The 16856-nt window shown below is 41.8% G+C and overlaps 4 protein-coding genes across 5 annotated transcripts; 2 read left to right on the plus strand and 2 right to left on the minus strand.

The window, feature by feature from the left end:
• Positions 1 to 5891: 5891 nt before the first annotated feature.
• Positions 5892 to 7399, minus strand: BCIN_09g03890 (hypothetical protein). Its single transcript, XM_001551513.2, has 3 exons — positions 7048 to 7399; positions 6748 to 6932; positions 5892 to 6565 (listed from the first exon to the last, which is right to left on the minus strand). The coding sequence occupies exons 1-3, from the start codon at positions 7095 to 7097 to the stop codon at positions 6423 to 6425; spliced, it is 378 nt and encodes a 125-aa protein (XP_001551563.1). The 5' UTR covers positions 7098 to 7399; the 3' UTR covers positions 5892 to 6422.
• A 783-nt stretch (positions 7400 to 8182) lies between these two features.
• Positions 8183 to 13301, plus strand: BCIN_09g03900 (hypothetical protein). Of its 2 annotated transcripts, XM_024695093.1 has the most exons (4): positions 8183 to 8502; positions 8560 to 9922; positions 9975 to 12569; positions 12657 to 13301. In XM_024695093.1, the coding sequence occupies exons 2-4, from the start codon at positions 9343 to 9345 to the stop codon at positions 12794 to 12796; spliced, it is 3315 nt and encodes a 1104-aa protein (XP_024550886.1). In that variant the 5' UTR covers positions 8183 to 8502; positions 8560 to 9342; the 3' UTR covers positions 12797 to 13301. The 2 variants fall into 2 exon arrangements, with proteins under 2 accessions (XP_024550886.1, XP_024550887.1); XM_024695094.1 differs by having other exon boundaries at positions 8183 to 9922.
• A 62-nt stretch (positions 13302 to 13363) lies between these two features.
• On the minus strand, positions 13364 to 15512 carry BCIN_09g03910 (hypothetical protein). Its single transcript, XM_024695095.1, has 5 exons — positions 15325 to 15512; positions 14801 to 15194; positions 14565 to 14580; positions 14277 to 14413; positions 13364 to 14200 (listed from the first exon to the last, which is right to left on the minus strand). Exons 2-5 carry the CDS (start codon positions 15091 to 15093, stop codon positions 14041 to 14043), a joined length of 606 nt encoding a protein of 201 aa, XP_024550888.1. The 5' UTR covers positions 15094 to 15194; positions 15325 to 15512; the 3' UTR covers positions 13364 to 14040.
• Positions 15513 to 15566: 54 nt separating this feature from the next.
• On the plus strand, positions 15567 to 16780 carry BCIN_09g03920 (hypothetical protein). The gene is made up of 3 exons (XM_001551509.2): positions 15567 to 15812; positions 15943 to 16082; positions 16398 to 16780. The coding sequence occupies exons 1-3, from the start codon at positions 15727 to 15729 to the stop codon at positions 16448 to 16450; spliced, it is 279 nt and encodes a 92-aa protein (XP_001551559.1). The 5' UTR covers positions 15567 to 15726; the 3' UTR covers positions 16451 to 16780.
• The last annotated feature ends 76 nt before the right edge of the window (positions 16781 to 16856 follow it).

Here is a 16856-nt window from a genome sequence, read left to right on the forward strand (position 1 = left end):
GCCAATCTATCGGCAATCAATCGGAAAGCAAGGGAAGATGAAGGGGTATAATAAATCCGCATCAACATCTATAAAATAAAACAAAAGTATGCACGGTAGATAGATATGACAAATTCCACAAGAATGTTCCGATTATGCAAATCGTATGTACAGAATTTTATATTTATATATATATATACTTCAGTAACATGAATGTCTAGTTATCATATAGATAAAAGTCAGGAGTTAGAAGTTGGAAATAGAGAAGAGTCTGTCTCGTGGGTTTAGTTACCATGGAGATATGTTATGTTATATCTGTAACTTGTAGGTTTTTTTTTAATTTTTTATTTTATCTGTATCAATACACGATTATGATTATGATTCCCTACCTAGGTAGGCATGCTATAGTATCATATGTATTGGCTGTATATATATCACGATTATTACTTCGCGAAGGTTGGTGATACAGTTATCGAAGCTTAGATAATCTCACGAGGAGATGAATATCATCATGCTGTTTTTGTGAGTATATATATATATATATACATCAGGTCTTGGTTTATAGTTAGACTGAAGAATGAATCAATGAGTCAATGAATGAATGGATGAATGGATGGATGAAAATGGTTATTATAGTAAGTATGGATTATTCGAATCCTTTGTCTCATGTTTGATTTTGGGTTTTGAGTTTTGAATATCGCGTTTCGAGTTTCGCGTTTCGAGTTGCGAGTTGCGATTTTCTTTTCAGAGAGAGAGAGAGAGAGAGAGAGAGAGAGAGAGAGAGAGAGAGAGAGAGAGAGAGAGAGAGAGACTGAGTGTGTGTGTGTGTGGAAAGAAAACATAAAGGGGATTTAAGTTGTTCCTGATGTCTGAAATGATGTATCAGATAGATATGTGGATGGATGAATGGATGGATGGATGAATGGATGGATGGATGAATGGATGGATGGATGAATGGATGGATGGATGGATGTAGTATCAGGAATCGTTGGAATTCAGTGGTGGTGTGTAATGTTCAAAGCCATAGTGAAGATTTGCATTATTATATTCACATCATATTTGACGGTTCCTACCTATTATGGTATGGATTTGAAAGCTTGTAAGATTCAAGAGATGATGAGATGAATATATGACTATCATCATCCTTCAATCTTCCAAGTATATGTATGCTATTTACAGAATAAATCTATACAGTCGATCAAATCATCTAACTCGATCTGGATTACACAGTAGATAGATGATTGAAAATTGACGCGTCGATATCCTTAAGTATATCTAAAGATTCATCCATACATTTTGCTCATTCTTCTCATGAAAACATAATCGAAGGGAAGAACAATTTTCAAATCGAGCGCAGCGAGGACTGGGGGTTTGGGGGCTTGCCCCCATCTAAAAGATATATATCAATCATCAATTGGAGGATGTATCATGAGATCTTGCGAGATTGGGTTCAAGGGAGTGGGAAAAGTGGAATATGTATTGTTTGTTGAAGTTTTGGATGAAGCTGGTTTGGGTTTTTGATATTGTATATATTAGTTGGATATTTGGTCTATATATCCAGAACTCATAAATACATGAGCGGTATGCGGAAATGACAAGACAGCGTATCTCATTGATCGCATTCCAGAATTCACCAATTCCCTTGCTGTCTTTTCTCCAAATATTGAGGCTTCAAGCGAGTAAGTGAGTCCAAGATGCTAGAGCTGCAAGAAACCACAGCATGGGAATGAACTATGCTCACGTCTTCACATGAGAGATCTATCTCATCCGTACCAGTCTAGCACGGGTAACGAAGGAAGCGTACTCGTACTCGTACTCTCATCGTATCATCTTATTCTTTAACAAGTTTGGTTTTCTATTCAACAATACCCAGCTGGGTACAAAATATCGAAATTCCAAGTTCTATGTTTGGAGCAGAGAGAGAGAGAGTGTGTGTGTGTGTGTGTGTGTGTACTCATCATCTCAACACATGTTAGATCTTGATATTAATGATTCTTCCTAATCAAAATCGAGATAATAGCCCAGGAATTTTTATAAATCCATCACCATTCCGAATTCAATTCATCTCTATAATCCTCCAGATTAAATAACTATCAGCATTCAAACCAAACCAAATCAAATCAACAACATACATACATACAATCCACCAATAACAATCCTCGCTTCACAGTGATCCAACCATACGAATACCTCACTACATACCTACAATATCAATCACCACAAAAATCTCAATTTAGTAACTCACAATCGTATCACATCCAAGACTTCCCATGCAAGACTTCCAATCCTCTAATTCCCAATTTCCAATCCCCAATCCCCAAGCTCCCGATTGGTCAAGTAAGTAAACACCAATGCGTAGCCCTATCCCAAAACCCAGTCAGCAAGCACCATTTCAGAGACTACTCACCTCCCACCACCGAGGATCAACTCGTCATCTTCAAGATTGGGATATGTTTCGTCAGTTGAAAAGAGGAGGTGGAAGGGAAGAGTGATCGAAATGGAGTTTTGATGACAGGTTTTGTTGTTGTTTTCACCATCATTATTTTAAAATAATTCTAAGCTACCAATCTGATCTTGATGTTGGTTTAGCCTTTGACCTTGGTCAAATTTCTTAATCTAAAAATCTCACCATCTCCAAATTGAGAGTTAAACGGGGTGCACAGTTGCGAAGCAAGTAAGCAAGTCAGGTAAATTCGTAGAGAAATCAGCAAGTGTATTGCGATTGATTTCCCGAGGAAGCACTTTCTGGACTTTGTTCTGTAGTAGGGATTGGTGTGTTTGGGAGCCTAGCATTGGAGTTTCTGGGAGTGATAGGCTGGATAGATGAGTTGGATTGGTAGGTTTAGAGTGTGGATGAGTGGACTGGGTGTTGGGAAGATTTTCGAGGGGGAGTTGATGATGGGGTAATGGAAAGGGAGGCTGATCATGGCTGGCTGGCTGGCTAGATGGGTAGATGGGTGAAGAGTTTGTTTGTAGGAGTGATATGGCTATTTATTTGTGTGTGGTAGGTAGGTAGAGTTTGTTGTGTGAGGGGAGGTGTTAAGCTTAGGGGTGGGTTAGATTGGGCGAGGAGATGTGGGTTGATAATATGGAGGGCTGGGGGTTTCTAGCTCTGTGAACGTAGTGAATGACTTCAATTTGATGGTTGCTGTAGTGTAGCCCTAAGCGAATACAAAAGAGACTAGATATTTCTAATTGCCCTTATATAAGGGCTATTATTTCTTGTATATAGCTAGCGCTTGAGACAGAATATAATATCTACAATTAGGAACTACAACCGTAGATGGTATGTCTTCCGTATCCTTCTCATATAAATACTAGATGTCGTATTGAATATGAGATGAGGAGATGATAGGGAGTTTTTTGGGGTGCTTTTTGTGGGATATGGGGATTTTGATGTGTATGCGTGTGTGTATATACATGTGTGAATTTGTTGCGGGTTTTTTTGTTGAAAGGTTTACCAGGTAATTTTTGGAGTTGTAAAGAGAAAATCCTGGATATTAGTTTGTTATCTCAGATCCGTCTTAAATCCTTCATTATGAATATCAGGATGGTCATATCACCTTAACTAATGAGTTTTTGATATTATGTTCATTCATTAGTTAGACTAGATATGTAGTAGTTGTGTCAAATTTGATACTATGCGTCTAATTTAATGGGCTGTGAAATGAATGAAAGCAAGAAAAAGAAGAGGAAGAAGTGACTTGGATAATAATATAGTAGAATGAAAGTGAAGAGTTCGCTCTAGCTTCCGGATTTTGATGAATGATGACGATGATTATCATGAGACTGGCGGGATGGTATATGAAGGGTATGTAAATATTGAAAGTTTAGTTGAAGGGCAAAATCACAGGGGATGGAAAGGGGAGAGTGAGAGAGAGTGAGACTGTATATGTGAGAAAATATGCGATTTTAGAAGAGAAAGGGGGGAAAAAGAAAGAAGCGAGGAGACAAGTAAAACGGGGATGGGTCGGGAAGAGTAGAAACACGAATGATAAAGCAGAGAAGTCAGAAGAAAAGAAAACACAAAATACGAAGTAATCATAAAAAAGAATAAAAATCCCACACAACACCTCTTTAGCGAAAAAGTGAGAGCAGAGTAAAGAATCAAGAGTCAGTGTAGAACAGAGCTGAATACACACACACACAACTCCCCATTTAAGATCTCAAATCTAAAGTGAATGTTGAGTATATAATTCTTCTCACTCTCCTTACCACATAAGTAAAGAATGAATGAGTAGACTCAAGTCATTCACATTCTACCACAAGGGAGTTAATTCTCCAGGTCTCTTTAAGGACTACCTACTGTAATTCTGTACATAGCGAGCTCTCAGAACAGAATACAATTTGAATACCAGGACATGCATCGTAGGTAATATATATATCATGATTATCATTCCCAATTCAATACTTGGCTATTCTCCCATTCAAATCATTGAACAAAACGCCCACTAGATACTCCTCACTATCTTCTACTAGAGTCTTGAATTTCCACCGAAAGATTAATCTAGAAACTGAATATAATATCAAGAAGAGACGCACTAATAATATCACATCGCACAATAAAGAAGCAATTCCTACCCTTTCATCAAGATCAATCTTTCTTCTTTTCATTTTTCTATACGTCTAGAAAGAGTAGATGATTACCCAATGAAAATCACACGCTCACACAATAAACTTCTTCATCACACAAATTTTTTTTTAAAAAAATGTCAATATCCTCAAATATATATACACACAACACCTCTCATTCTCGCCTCAAACTCTAGCTATAGAATTTTCACACAACACAACCCGCCGGAGAAAACACAGCTAACCGGTACTCAAAAATCTATTTATTCCTATACATAACTCACTTCATCTCATACGAGATGCTAGATACCCAGATAGATAGATAGATAGATAGATAGATAGATATAAACGAACATTACAATCATCCACTCAAACAGTAATATAACCTACCATCCCTCTATATCTCTCCATCAGCCAGTATGAAATAATCCGAGAAGATTTTTTTCTTAATATTGTCGATTACTTAGAAGGAGATTCTATCTATACATCCATCTATCCATCAAACCCTCATCTTTCTCTACATGAATAAACACCCCCTTGTCAAGCAAGTCCCCTAGCTACTCGGTTCCGCTTAACCACCCATACCTACATAGTAATCTTGCATCAAAAATTGATCACTTATTATTCAATCTTTTCCCCTCAGAAATAGAAATAAAATAACCACAACACATCATTCCAACATCCAATTAATCATTATTAGTATCATTAGTTATTAATTCATTTAGATAAACAAATGTAATAGTGCTTCAAAATCCATAAGCTCGATTTATCATATTATATTGTATCTTGAACAATAAACCACTAAAGCTTCCGCTCCATCTCTTAATGAATTATAAATCATAAACAAAGACCTCTCTCCCTCTCATGATCACACCAAACCATCATATCCTACCTATCCCACCCCACCCCATATCCCCACATATCCCATCCCATCAATTTCTGAAGACCGACCAAAAATTCCCCTTCCCTCCTTCCTTCCTTCCAAAAAAAACCAAAAAAAGAAAAAGAATAAATCACCACACACCATACCCATCCACCCAACAAACCACAAACCAAAAAGAAATGTGTGACCTACGCAGGGATCGAACCTGCAATCTCTTGATTCGTAGTCAAGCGCCTTGCCATTGGGCCAGCAGGCCTGATTCATCTGTGAAGATGAATAGTGTTTGTTGAAAGATGCAACAAAATTAATGTATATAAAGATAAATCTTGGTGGGGTCGAATAAATTTTTTGGGCAGAGGGAGGGGTATGGTGGGGTGGGGCGGTGCCGTTCCCGGTGAGTTTGCTTGTGTCTCTTCGTGTCTTGGTGTGCTTGTGGATTTTGATATCCGTTATCAATTGAGTTAATGGGTGGATTATTATCGATATGAATATTTATCCTTGGCTTCTACGTCTGTTAGAGATATGTTAGCAGTATGATGTATGTTTATCTCAATAGATTCGAGTGATGAGATGAGAGCGTGGGGGGGTTGTTTGACAATATCATGTGTGATATCTATGAGAGTGTATCGAATTTTGACTTTGCGTAGGAGAGAGAGTAATATGGGAAATGGAAAGGTTCTACTAATTATTCTCAGACGAGAGAAGGAAATCGAGCTGTGTGATGTTCAATATGAAAATCTATCGGTAGCAATGAGGGAAATGAAGCACATAAAGAGTTTCTTAATCTTTTCTGATACTGAGATTTCAATACCATATCATACCATACCATACATAACATATCAGCTATACAGCTTCCAAAACTCACCCATTGAGATTTTCATTCCTTCCATTGTGCGCCAACCTTGGATTTTCATCATCAAAGATAATAATTTAACCAAACGCCATCCATAATTGTACAAGTTTCATTCCTTTTCCATTTTGATTGTAATTAAAGACTTCCACCAGGCATCAAATTTGTTCCACTCTTTTTAATTTCTTCTTTCCTCTGTTGCATCTCTTGCATTAATTTGGCTTGTTCTTCTATCTTCCCACTACGCTTTTTGCGTGCGGCTTCTTCGGCCTCGACCCAGACTGTGGATAGAGATCAGTACGTTTCTTTTGGTTGTCAAATGTAATTGCAATTCGTGAAAACCCTCATAAGTTCCCCTCTATAGAACTCTTCTTTGATCTCTCTGGAACTCCTCTTCATCCAAATCCCCATATGTCCCCAGCTCCCTCCCCCTTGAAACAAACAACCCAAGAAAGAAACTTACTCGGTCTATCACTCTTACTGTACTCCTTCAATCTTGCCACAAAGTTATCGAAATCCTCTTGTTTCCCTACTCGATTCTCCAAACTGCGCTTTTGTAACTCTGGATTATATTTCAGGAAGAGTTCTTCTTCGGTTGGGGAAATGTAGTAGATCAGAGCTGGACCGCCGACACAGCATGTTAAGCCGCTAGAGATAGAGGAGTTAGCACTCTATTTCCTGGAGATAATAGGGAAGATGTGAGAAGAAATCGAGAGTGAAAAAGAGGAAGGGATGGCAAAAGAAACATGGAAGAGAAACATACGCAACAGCCATCTTGCCATACATGCGCCAGTTAGTGGGTTTTGGTGGCATATTTGCTTTTTTGTTAATTCAATGTAATTTTATATCTTAGGTGTGAAAATCAACGATTTGGGTCGGCAATTGTAATATCTGATATGTTTTCGGCGATGAAGTCAAACGATGATAATTTGATCAATGACATGATGATTTTCGGTTCAAAGCTGGGTTCAGAGCTTGTTGTGGCTATGCTTTCAACGGAGATTGTGGCTGTGGTGGCGTAGGGAGAGACAAATTGGAGAAGAGTGATTTCATCAGTTTTTAGTTGATGTGATTGGATTATGGGGGAACTGGGATGGGACGGAAATGAGAAGAGCATGAGAAGAGCATGAGCATGAGCATGAGCATGAACATGAACATGACTGGACAGTCCCGGATGTGAGGTTATGTTGAAGAGAGCATTGCATTGAGTTTACTTACCGAATGAGATTTTCGGTGGTGCTGATGATGCTCTTCACTTAGGACTTCTAAAAATCAATCGTCGAGTAGGATGGTCAGGAGTAGATACAGATAGGATGCTCAGGAGTAGACACAAATCCAGACCTTCTTCATACATTTTGTAGCTTTCACATAGCAACTACCGGCAGTCAAGATAGTAGAGCCAGTACCTGCCTCGAAAATGCCATAAATACCTGATACATCCCACGCATTGATATCTATCTTTCTGCATACAGCAAGTTCGGATGGCCAAGACATCTAATCATGTACGTCGTAATGCAGTTACAGAATGACTCTCTATTCAAAGCCCAGATCAGTACGAGCACATCAACCTCCTTGTGCTCTTCCTCAATTCCCTTCATTGATCTTGAATTGATGATTGATGACGAAGAGCTAAAGACACAAGCCCCTGATCTCAGCTGAGCTCAATGGCATCACAAGATCCAGGATCTTTGAGATCTTATGTAAACTTGGTCTCTCAACGCCATGTTTCTCATATTTCCTTTGATGCAGTGGACCTTGTGAATCTCGTGGAGTAGCCACCAGCATGCTGGTTACGATGCGATAGCCAATCATTCTTCGTTCGGACCTGACTCCAATTATGGCTGCTGGCGAGTGATGATGGGAAAGCTAACCCCCCCCTTGTCATATATGTAACGCGCGAGAGATTGTTCAAAGGGTTGGACTTGCATGCGTGCATGTGAATGATAGAACGATTTATTACTTAGATTAAATTTCCCATTCACTAATGCTACGCAGGGTGTATGTGACTGGGTGAATGATGATGCTATCAGATAGATTCCCAAGGGACTATCCGAATATTGACTTTTCTCTCTTCACACCTGAGACGAACTTAACTTTCGCATGAACATTGCCGACACCAGAGGAACCGAGTAGCTTCTCCTGCACCAACAACACAACGACATAACTTTGATAGCCAGAAGCCAAGAGTCTAAGAGGTCGGAACATCGGAATCTTCGAGGTTAGTGACTGAAAATAAACTCCATACACATCACCAAGAACCAACCAGAACCAACAGAACCCAAGAAGCTTCTTCGTCGTGCTATTGTGGTTCCGTTTGCGACGGTTAAGCGCAGCAACAGACGACAGATAATAGAGAATGCAGATTGTCGACAGCGAATTGCAACACCCGACCGAGAGAACATCCCATAGCCAAAGATCATACGCCTTTCGTATACTCCATACTGATCCCATCCCATCCACCTTGTTAGCGCCCCTGCCCTGCCCTTCCCTCCTACCCTGCCCTGCCTCGCCCCCACTCCGCATTCTCTGAGACAACCACCCAAGCAAGCCGACCAGCCGTCTTGAACATTGAAAACCCTCTTGGAAATTCACAACTAACTGATAACATTTCGCATTCTTTTTGTCTTCTTCCGCATAGAAAGATCATAATCGACAGAGGCCCTCACTCAAGTTTTCTCTTCTACTATCTTCTATTGTCGTTTGCATACACAAATACTGGCTGTCGTGCGAATCAATACCGAGACAACTCTCAAACTTGAGTTGCGTTGTGGAGTTATAACAACAATTCCTACCTGGAACGAAGTGAACCAATTCCCGAAACATTGATTGATCAACCTTTTACAACAGCGATAATCCCAATTTTTTGACTTGCAGACCGAGTTTTCAAGCTGATTTACATTTTGCACTACGAAAATATAGATTTTTTTTGAAGAATTGGCTTCCATGGATTGATCATTGTAGTGTTATTACAATTTGTTAAGATTTTGCGCCAAAGAACATAAGGGCAAGGGGAATCGAAGTTGGACCGAGCAAGAAGGAGAGACAGGAAGAGAGCGTCATGGCATATGATCAGGGTTACCAGCAACAGCCACAGAGGCCATATAATGGACGAGCTGCTCAAAGACCGGGTCCAGCACAAGGATATCAACAAGCTCCCGCACAACAATATCCACAACAACAATATGATGGCTATGGTCAGGAGGGCTATGGATATGAGAATTACGACAATGGATATGGACAAGATTACAATGCTGGGTATCAGGATATGAACGGCGGAGGCAGAGGAAATGTGAATGGGGGTGGTTATGGAAATGTGAATGGAGGGGGGAGAGGTGGTTATGCTCCAGATGCGCATGGGCGTGGAGGGGGGTATCCTGCAAATTCTAATGGAGGAGGTAGAGGTTATCCACCAAATCAAAACTATCCTCCACAACAAGAACAATTTGCGAATGGCAGAGGTGGGATGCCACCCAGAGGAGGTGGACCTGCTCCAAATGGTAGAGGTGGACCAATGCAAAGGCCTCCTCCAAATCGTGTTGGGCATGGAGGACCACAAGGAGGTGGATATCCTCCAAATAACGGTCCTGTGAATGGAAATGGTAGGCCAATGGATGACCGTATGAGACCTGCACCAGGACGTGAGTAGAAGAAGGTTATCAAAAGCGAATGTTTATGTTGACTTTTTCTTAGAACAACGACCTCGGAAACCTTTAGTGACACCTCCCAAATCTCCAGAAGCTGGAGCATCGACTTTTGACAGCCCTTTTCCTTCATTTCCTGGAGCAAAGAAGAAGACAGCAATGTCTACAGAACAGGAAATTACCAAAAAGTTAGGTGCAATAGATATTTCGAGTCCTCCTCCAAAAAGACCCGGAACATCTGGAAGTAGAGGAAGTCATGATAATTTTGGACCGAAGAGGGGTATGTCTACTGATGATTATGGTCGACCTTCAATGGACAGCCAAGGAAGTGCACCAAGAGGATATCCACCTCAAGGGATGCCAGAGCAACGAAGAGGTCTACCACCAAGGAGTATGACTCAAGGTCCGCCCAGACAGGATTTCCCAGAGAGAGGTGGTCCACCTCCAGGACAAGGTTATGGCGGTGCTCCTAGACAAAATGGTTACGGAGATCGCGGTTATGATCAATATGGAAACCCTATGTCGCCAGTTCGAGATGATAGAGAAAATTTTGGTCCTCCACAACGAAGTATGACTTTGCCAGATGATCCTGGACCCATGGGAAATGGTCCTCCAATTTCTTCATTTGAAGCTCCAGGGATGAGTGCACCATATAATGGCCCTATTGGACGTAGTATGCCTGTTAGACCTGCTACAACTACCGGATCAAGACCACCACCACAAAGAACATACCCAAGCCAACAATCTGTTCAATCACCTCCACCCCCACCCCAGCAACAATACCAGCAGGATAGTTATCAAGGTAATCCTTATGCTGACCACAATCCGGATGAAAGTCTTGGTCAGTTTTATGATGCATATTATGAAGCTCCACCTCCAGCGCCTATTCATAATCATACTTCGGAGATGCCAGATTTCGATGCCGCCCCACAGAGAATTCTACATAGAAGAGGCACCTCGATTGAAGCCCATATTCAACCTGGAACAGGTGGACCTGGACTTGGGCCTGGGTTTGATCCCATGGAAAGGAATGTGAACTTACGTCAAGTCAAACCTGTGAAATCTCAACCGGATTTCAGAGCTCAAGCCCAAGCTCAAACGGCAATTTTTGAAATGGCAGGGGATGCGCCACCAATTCCTAGCATGCCACAACAAGGTTATCAAGATGGCTGGGGCCAACAAGATGCTCAATATAACCAATATCAAGGCATGCCACAAGATCAAGTGTACGACCCATATCCTCCTCAAGCACCAAAGTTTCAACCACCGCCAAGAAGTATGTCTGCAGCCCCCGGAGCTGGTCGTGGAATGCCACAATCTGAATTTGGAGGATATACGAATGGCCCCTCGCCCCAGAATGGCGGTTACCCTGGTCCACAGAATGGAGACTTTCAGGGCGGTCGTCAAAATAGTTTACAAAAGCAAGGCACCCCAGAAGGTGGTCTACCTCCTCATGCTCCTCCAGTTCGGGCTGGTCTAATACCTAACTCATTTGCTCAACAACAACAAAATATTAAACCACCACCCATGCGCAATTATGGCGGCTTCAATCCTCCAGCTCAATCGAATACTCCAATACCGGTACCAAATGGTTCCTCCCCTGCAGGCCCTACCCCCACAAAGGCTCCAGCACAACCAGTTACTCAAGCCGAGCTAGATCGTTTGAGACTGAAGTATAAAAATGGTAATCCAAACGATCACGAGACCCCTCTACTTTTCGTGAAGAAATTGGTTGAGGCTTCAGATGTTTTAGTTGCACCTCTTGCTGATCAACGAGCACGCAATAAAGCAAGAGAGAAGTATGTATTTGAAGCTACTAAAGTCCTTAAGAAATTGAGAGAAGCTCAACATCCAGATGCAATGTTTTATTTCGCAGATTGTTACGGTCGTGGTGCGCTGGGACTTGAAGTCAACGAGAAGGAAGCATTTACTCTCTACCAATCTGCCGCAAAGCTCAATCATCCACAAGCTGCATACAGAACTGCAGTTTGTTGCGAACTTGGCAACGAGGAGGGAGGTGGTACTCGTAAAGACCCTCTCAAAGCTATTCAATGGTACAAACGCGCTGCTACTCTGGGAGACACCCCTGCCATGTATAAAATGGGTATGATTCAACTGAAAGGACTTCTTGGTCAACAAATCAACCCTGGCGAAGCCGTTGTTTGGCTTAAAAGAGCTGCTGAACGCGCAGATCCTGAAAATCCCCATGCTTTACATGAATTAGGTCTCTTGTACGAAGCACCGCAAGGTCAAAATACATCTCTCGTTCGCGATGAAGCATATGCCTTCCAGCTTTTCCAAGAAGCGGCTAATCTCGGCTACAAATTCTCACAATACCGCTTGGGCCAAGCTTTCGAGTATGGTCAATTCAATTGCCCAATTGATGCTAGGCAGTCTATTTTGTGGTATTCTAAAGCAGCGGTTCAGGAGGAGCATCAAAGTGAATTGGCACTTAGTGGTTGGTACCTGACGGGCCATGAAAACATTTTGCAACAAAGTGATACAGAGGCCTATCTGTGGGCGAGAAAGGCGGCAATGGCAAAATTGGCCAAGGCTGAATATGCTATGGGTTATTATTGTGAGGAAGGGATTGGCACGCCGAAGAGTTTGGAAGATGCTAAGAGGTGGTATTGGAGAGCTGCTGGTAGGTTTCCTTTTCTTTTATTACTGTTCTTGTCCCTTCTCTCCTTTCTCTAAAATTTCCAGACTTGATGGCTGATAAATGATGTAGCGCAAAATTTCCCCAAGGCTCGTGAAAAGCTCGAGGAACTTAAGAGAAATGGCGGAAAGCAGAGTAACAAGGGCAGAGAAAGAATCTCGAGATCTAAAGGGGCTAATCAGAAGAATAACGAGGAATGTTCTGTTATGTAGACAGAGGTGTCCTCTCTTTCTGTTTAGATGGAGGATTGAAATTTGCAATGTGAATATGGAGAGGCTTAAAGGGCTAGCTGATTCCCAGAAAGGGAATGGAACATGAGAATAGACGAGGATGATAACATGGATGAGACAACGAAAGAGTGGACTATTGATATCATGATTTGGCATAGCATTTGGAGCATATTTGGATGGATCTTGAGATGGTTAGAAAGATGGGAATTCTGGGGCGTTGCATATACTTTGGATGGAATGGAGCGGATGGATTAGGGAATGTTGATGCATGAATCTAACTAGAGTACTAGATGGATGGACATGTGTGTGTATTTTACTTGGCTCTGCGTGAGATATGGACGTGTAGAGGCAAGGCGGGCGAAGGGAGTGTATCTGGTGTGCTAGCGGAAGAGGGAGAAGTGGAAGGAGGCTAGGAGTGGAGGTCAATTGTACACATGTACAGCACTGATCAGAAACGAAATAAATCAAATAAATATTATACAATCCAATCCCATCATCGCAGAAGCCTTGCTTGAGCAATATCAAAGTCAGGTTCGTAATAACAATCTATAGAGCTTTTCGGCGTAAATTATTACTCAGAGTGCTTGCGAACTTGCTTCGTATATTCCTCGCTAAATAAATGGTGATTTGGAGCTGGAATAGACAAGCGATTTCTATGCCAAATCACATATCTCATTCACATCCCATCCCATTCCTCCGTAGTATACCAATCCAACATAGCACATCGCACAAAGCATCAAGAACACATACCACAAAGTCACCAGGAAAGAAAGAATTTTCGAATTGGTGAAACTTCAGTACTAGTATAGTAGTGTACAATTCCAGCTCTCCTCTTCCCGGCTTTACACTCATCCACGCTAAAGCTATTTGTGATGAACTATTGATTAATTCACCGAAATATACTTTCGCCCCTCTCATATACCATAACTTTCAGAATGTAGATTTCGCATCGCATCGCATCGCATCGCAAGAAGAAGAAAAAAGAATGCAAATAAAAAAGAAGCCTCGCACCAATGAGATTCTCTGTACTACGTTTTGCTCAATTCGAAATTTCTTTATCTATTCGCCTGCACGAACGAAAAGTAGAAGAGAAAGAGAGTTCGCAAATGTGCTCTTTATGGAACTTGAGTATGGCCTTGTTTTCAGTTCTCTATGAGGAGTTCCTTTGGCTATTCATGGAAATTGAGCTATTCTCCCATATCATATCTTTATTGTGAGATGTATATTTATGATTTGATAGCATCCTCGACCTTTCCCTTGACTTCGTGGCCGACCTCTGCTGCTTTATCGGTGAGAGATTTGTCCTTTTCGCTGCGTTGATGGAGGAGAATACGGGTTACTTGGACGACACCGACCATACCGAGGAAGAAGTTGACGGTTGCGAGGCTTTGGGTTTGTTAGTTCTGTGCAAAATAATGCAATGATGTTGAATATGAAGGAGGATATGAAAAAGTGAACATACAGAATGTTTCTTGGCTTGATGATTAAACACCATCGAGTCCAGATGATACCAGTAGCAGTGAGGGCAGCGTTCTGGGTGAGAGAAAGCTTTTCGGCGGGACGAGCAAGATCAGAGATACCTGCTAAGACGAGTGCCCACTGATTGATAAATTAGTTATTGATCAACTGCTCTGAGAGGGTGGCTTGTGGCGAGGAAGTGGGTTGTGTGCCGGGAGAGTCTTTGGGAGCTTGGAAATAGCTCATATTTGATAGATAAATGATCGAGGAGAGTGACAGGGGATGTGTATACCTTCATGACGGGAGCCCTATCAATCATTGTTAGCTTTAGTTCGTTTCTTTGGTAGTTTGCTTTGCAATGTGCGATTCCCAGTATCTCCAAATCCTATTATCTCCCCTCTACGTGAGATTCCCTCCATTGAGCAGATTCTCTCCTCCTCCTGGCACACTCTTCTCCACATGCCATTCCACACCGACCAGCCCAAATACGATGAAACTCAAAAGCCAAAGAAAACATCCCAAACCTACCAGAAATGCACAGTCTTCAATCCAATCGGACTATCCCACATTCTCTTGAACCAACTAACCTGCGCAGTGGCAGTTGCAGCAGCAGCCTCTGTACTCTGGAATCTCTTTGTTTGCTTTCCCGCAAAACGAGTTCGTGCAAATGCATTTCGGAATGTGGAGTATTGGCGCGCAGACGAGGAGTTGGAGGTGAAGAAACGAGATGCGGCGCTGCTGGAGGAAGAAGTTGAGGAAACGAATTTGTTGACAGAGGTTGGGTTGAAGCGCAGAGCGCGGGTGAGGGTTGAGGGGGACATGGTTGCTATGTGTGAGGTGGTGAGGTGGTAAGGTGGGAGGTTGTTGATGGACGGGATTGGGGGACTATATTTTTGAAGTAGACGGATGGAAATAAGTGTTGCTATGCCGGAGTTTAGTATTTGTGTATATCATCTACCCGTTCAATAAATCCCCAAAGCAAAATTGACTTTTCCCCTTTCTTCTTTACATATACTAGAGTTTCAATGAAATGCCAGAAAGCAACTACTTACAGTAATAACTTTTAAATTTCAATTTTTATTTAATCTTCACTTATTAAATCAACCAAATCCGAATATCCAGCTCTTTGGCTCGTCAAACTTTGTTGAACACTTTCTGTTGTGCCTTGATGTCGGAGTCCGTCCGGAGGCACGGGTGGCTCATGAAATTATGGCTGTTCATAGAGGGTTGTGGCTGAATCCAATGAAAAAAACATTGTACGAAGTACAAATGTACCAGTTACGGTAGTCATCACGAACCTAAAGCGCAATATCAATATCCGGATAGCTTCATCTCGAGCTTGTAATCGCGACGAACAATTGACCTTCCACAATCTGATATTGCATTGCGGCGACAAAGGAAAGGGATTACAGACAAGCAATTTCCAAGAGAGAAAAGAAAAGATATCCACCAATATGTCGGCCAAATACGCATTCTCGCAGACTTTGAAGGAAGTCAGGTTTTTATTTTGTCAAACCGGCGCTCACAGTGATGCTACTAGGTATGATTTCCTCTCATATTCTTATACTCTGCCAGGATATTCAGGACGCAGAGTTTCTTTTCAACCGGCCTCTCCATGCTCTCTGCTAGTTTCCCTGCATCAAGGCGAGATCTGATAAACCCCGCTCTAGATCATTCCTCGCAAGAACATACCCAACAATGAAAAAGCACAATCCAAATACACCAATAATGTTGAGAGAGGCGGCGGGTACACAACCAAAGGTTTACGCAAGATTTGAGTTCGGGAGGGAGGTCAGTGAGGATTTGGCTGGTAGGTTATTTTCGGTTTTTGTGTTGTGTGGTTTACAGTGTACGTTTCTTGGGCTACGGTCCTCGGATGGTTTGGGTTTTTGAGAGGGGGTAGTGGAAAGGGCTATATGGGAGGTAGGAGGGGAGAGCGATTTGAACGGAGTGAAGATGATAGGACGGCAAAGCTTTGAAGAGGGAGTTGAGGGGAGTTGAGGAGGGCTGGGCGGGATGTAAATGGGAGTCCATGGCTTGAGGAGCCGAAGAAACTAGAAAGATTGTGGCATAGAGAGACTACAATGCTTGAACAGAAGACCAATGCTAATACAACCCCGTATAGGACTATCGGATAAAGAAATCGAGGACAAGGTTACAGGATTAGTCAAGCAATAGACAAGAGGTTACGAATGAAGTTACGGATACAGATCTGTTAAAATTGGAGTCATAAAATGGAAGTCTTCAAATCGACATAGAAAGTGAAGGCAAGGGGTCGTTGTACATATCCCGCGGAGAGGAAATGAAGATAAAGCTTCGAAAGGAGGTGCGATAACAAGCATTATATTATGGACTCATGATACGGAGATTTCTTAAGAAGAAGGCGAGAGTTGTGATGTGTGAAGAGATGCTATTTGTGGTACACGGGATGGAGTTGAATGAATGAGATATAAGTATATCCCTATTCTATCCAAACTGACACATTCCCAAAATGAGTATTGAAAAACAACTTTCTATCATGCTTTACTACATCCCCCTCATGCATTCCTTACCGCTCCAAATACTGAGTCGTTGTGCATCTCCA

Source organism: Botrytis cinerea, chromosome 9, assembly GCF_000143535.2.
Source record: "Botrytis cinerea B05.10 chromosome 9, complete sequence".
Taxonomy (NCBI): domain Eukaryota; kingdom Fungi; phylum Ascomycota; class Leotiomycetes; order Helotiales; family Sclerotiniaceae; genus Botrytis; species Botrytis cinerea.